Genomic DNA, 3,801 nt, shown 5'->3' with positions numbered 1-3,801 from the left:
TCGGTCATAAAACATCAACACTTTCACCTAGAAGTTTAGTTGACGCGTTGTTAGCGAGCTCTATGGGATGTCTCCAAATTGTCAAAGTTTCATCTCCCAACTCCCAATACTTTTTAAATGGCAGGTTTGTAAAAAAAAACAGGCCTGGGTCTATGGAGAATCCCAGTCTTTCGAAAAGTGCATTTTTCAAGAGATCAGCGCATGTCCCACACGGAGGTCCATTTGTGCCTGAACCATTTTACCTATAAACTTCATTCAGAAGTTTCAGACTGTTAGAGAGATCACAAGCATGACTCCGATCTGTGAAAAGGACACGTGCCAACTCCTTTTAGTTTTTTTACAACGATGTTGTAAAGACAAAAAACTCATTCTCATTTTCTCCCCTGTTTAAGGCTCAATACTAACTGTCAGTTAGTATCAGAACAGGTGCTCCCACTGAAGGGTTCCATCTTAACTGCCACTGTCTCAAGATTCTATTCTTAACGAGCAGGTGCGAGCAGCCATTCTAGAAGTCTATTGTTCAGCTCTTCAATGCAATGTGATATAGTCTTGCTGGACTGTGCATGACAGCTAACTGCTTGGCATAATGGGAATGCATGCTGCTGTATTAGAAATATGGAAGTTGAGGGTTCGAAGCCCACCCGAAGCCATGTTGATTTTCAAAATTATATCATATGCAGTGTTCCTTGGCCAACTTAAAATGCCATGTATGTAACTTATTATCAATGGCAAATGTGCTGGATTAGAGATATGGAGGTTGAGAGTTCGAATCCCACTTGAAGCGATGCTGATTTTCAAAATTATATCATATGCAGTGTTCCTTAGCCAAGTTAAAATACCATGTATGTCATTTAGTATCGATGGCAAATGTGCTGAATTACAGATATTGAGGTTGGGGGTTCGAACCCCAGTCAAAGCCATGTTGATTTTCAAAATTATATCATATGCAGTGTTCCTTGGCCAACTTAAAATGCCATGTATGTCATTTAGTATGGATGGCAAATGTGCTGAATTACAGATATGGAGGTTGGGGGTTCGAATCCCAGTCGAAGCCATGTTGATTTTCAAAATGACATCATATGCAGTGTTCCTTGGCCAACTTAAAATGCCATGTATGACATTTAGTATGCATGGCAAATGTGCTGAATTACAGATATGGAGGTTGGGGGTTCGAATCCCAGTCGAAGCCATGTTGATTTTCAAAATTATATCATATGCAGTGTTCCTTAGCCAATTTTCAAAATGATATTATATGCAGTGTTCCTTAGCCAACTTCAAATATCATGTATTGTATGTCATTTAATATCAATGGCAAAGAGGCTGGATTACAGATATGGAGGTTGTGAGTTCTAATCCCGCTCGAAGCCATGTTGATTTTCAAAATTATATCATATGCAGTGTTCCTTAGCCAACTTAAAATACCATGTATGTCATTTAGTATATCCCCAAAACGCAGAGCTACAACACTTTCAAGATGGCTGAATCCAAGATGGCTGAATTGTTTGGCCCATAACTTCTGACTGGGTGGATGGAGTTTTTCCAAGATTTCTTTTAGCTTTGTTTTCTCTATAGTACTTTGTTTCATCTCTGCCCCAAAAGGCAAGCCCGCTTCCAGCATTTTCTGTGAGAATGCATTTTTAGTTAAGTGTTTATAAAGCTGTGAATAGGTAGTTATTCTAAAGGGTTACCCAACAATGTCCTCATTAAATAGGAAAAAGAGAAAAGCACAATTTCAAATATGTTTATTGGTGCAACCGCCAATCAATATTCGTGGTGGCTGGGTATGATAGATTGACTTGCTCTTTGTCTCTTTTGTACAATAGAAGGTACCCTAAAAGATACTTATTTCGAGTGAGTACCTTAAAGGCACATGAGAACACAAAAGGGCCTTTGATGGAACAATAGTGTTTTTTTACCTCAAAGAAAAAGATTGTACCTTTCCAATGGCTTACATGTACTTCTCAGCATGCACAATTAAATGTGTACCGTTTTTGAGTGTAAAGGTATTAATGTGTTCTCTTTGAGAAACATGTATGCAACTTAAAGGTACATTTGAGAGATTTGTATCTTAAAGACCTTAATTGTACCCTCACTGTACCTTTATTTCTAAGAGAAAAAGCCCTGCAAACTATGCTCACGAAAGCTGGACTGAACCATCTTTCAAATAAACAACTCAGATAAAAATGCGAGTACTTTATTGTCCACAGAGTGGACATTTGTCTTCAGTTTGACCACAGACATTTAAAAACAATAATCCCACAAAACACAATCAAGCATTCGAAGAAATTTGTCTCTGACTTTATTAAAAAGGAAAGGCACGAAGAAGAGTAGTCATACTGTGCTCTGCCTCATATAGTTACTGTCAAATTTAATTTTAACCACATTATTTGAGCACTATGCACAATACTGAAAGGGGCAGAATTGGGCAAATCTGTCAGTCAGTCTACCTTTGGGCCTGTTTTATACTACCTGCCTGTATCAAATAGACTCACTCAGGGCTGGACTATAACGGACATTTCCCGCTGGGCCCTGCACCCTTGTGGGACCCTTTTTTCAGAAATGTAAAAAAAATGTAAGCCAGCGGTACGCTGCGACCTGTAAATAACGCGCGTCACCGCGAGCAACCGACTGCACATGCTTGCTTTAAAAGCAGTTGACCAAGACGAAAAATATTTTTCAGGGTTTTTTTTTCTACTTTTTAAAGGATATTGTATGAAAATATCAACATTCATCACACGTGCATTTTCTTTCCCTTGTATAGGCTAGGTTTATGTTTAAAATTATGATCAGCCTACCTGAAATGGTTGTTTTGTCTGTCGGGTTCCTGAATGCACTGACATGGTGGTGGCAGCACTGCAAGCCTTAACCGTCACCAGAGGCTGCGAAGGTCACGTGACTTACAAATAGTGCAACAGAATATGTGAGATACGAGAAGTACCAGAATTAGTGGACATCTGCAAATGTTAGAGGATAGAAGTAGGACAATCAAAGGCCTATACTGTTTTACTTTGTGGAAAAACAACCAATTTAGAATCAAGATATCAAAATCATTATTTTTGAATTCTGTTATTTAGTGATGTCAGTGCAAACAGAGAGAGAAAAAAAGACTTGACAAACTCTTGCAGCAATGAAAGCAGTTTTGTGTATTGTGCACTTCCTCATTAAGGGTGCTGTTGCAACCACAGTAACAGGAAGCATGTTTTGTTGACATAGCAACCTACAGGCTTAGTTTCAGCCAATGACTTAAGCAGTCTGTTGTTTCAGTTTAAGATGACCTAGTTTACTATCACTCACGGCCACATCACAGAGACACAGAGTTGTAAAGTACAAGTTGAAGTAGGCCTACCGTTATGGATGTTATTAGAAAACCAGTCGTAGGCTTATAATATTACATAGTTGCCATGTAACATAAGGCCCAGGGGCATCAGCTGACCTAATGGTATACAGGTGCACAGTAGGGCACCGAGATGTAATGCGAGCGTGCAGTTCTTTCTTTTTAAAAGCATATACATTAATTGCAAGTAGTGAGCTATTTTGTGCTCATTCTGAAGAGTACTCTGTATGCTAAACTTGAGCTAAATTCCAAGGTAGCAAGGTTGCTGTATTTTTTTGTGAAACTCATACCGGGCAAACATACATACAGAAAATCAATACCCAGGCACGTGCCCCTGTAAAATAGGTCTGGCGACGCCCCTGATTGGGCCCACTTCTAGTTTTGTAATTACTGTTGCAAGATATGCAATGAGATGCAGTGTACATGCGTGGACGGGTCACGAGGGGATAGTGAATGGCAGACTGGAG

The 3,801-nt window shown here is 39.4% G+C and overlaps 1 protein-coding gene across 1 annotated transcript in view; it reads right to left on the bottom strand.

Annotated features, from left to right (window-relative positions):
* LOC134458261 (GTPase IMAP family member 8-like) overlaps positions 1-651 on the bottom strand; it is an 18,784-nt gene extending 18,133 nt beyond the window's left edge. The window contains exon 1 of the mRNA XM_063210480.1: positions 622-651. Within this exon, the coding sequence (XP_063066550.1) occupies positions 622-651 (30 nt within the window). The remainder of the gene's footprint in view (positions 1-621) is intronic.
* Positions 652-3,801: the final 3,150 nt, after the last annotated feature.

This window comes from Engraulis encrasicolus, chromosome 1 (genome assembly GCF_034702125.1).
Source record: "Engraulis encrasicolus isolate BLACKSEA-1 chromosome 1, IST_EnEncr_1.0, whole genome shotgun sequence".
Lineage (NCBI taxonomy): Eukaryota > Metazoa > Chordata > Actinopteri > Clupeiformes > Engraulidae > Engraulis > Engraulis encrasicolus.
This window is presented reverse-complemented; position numbering and strand designations above follow the sequence as displayed.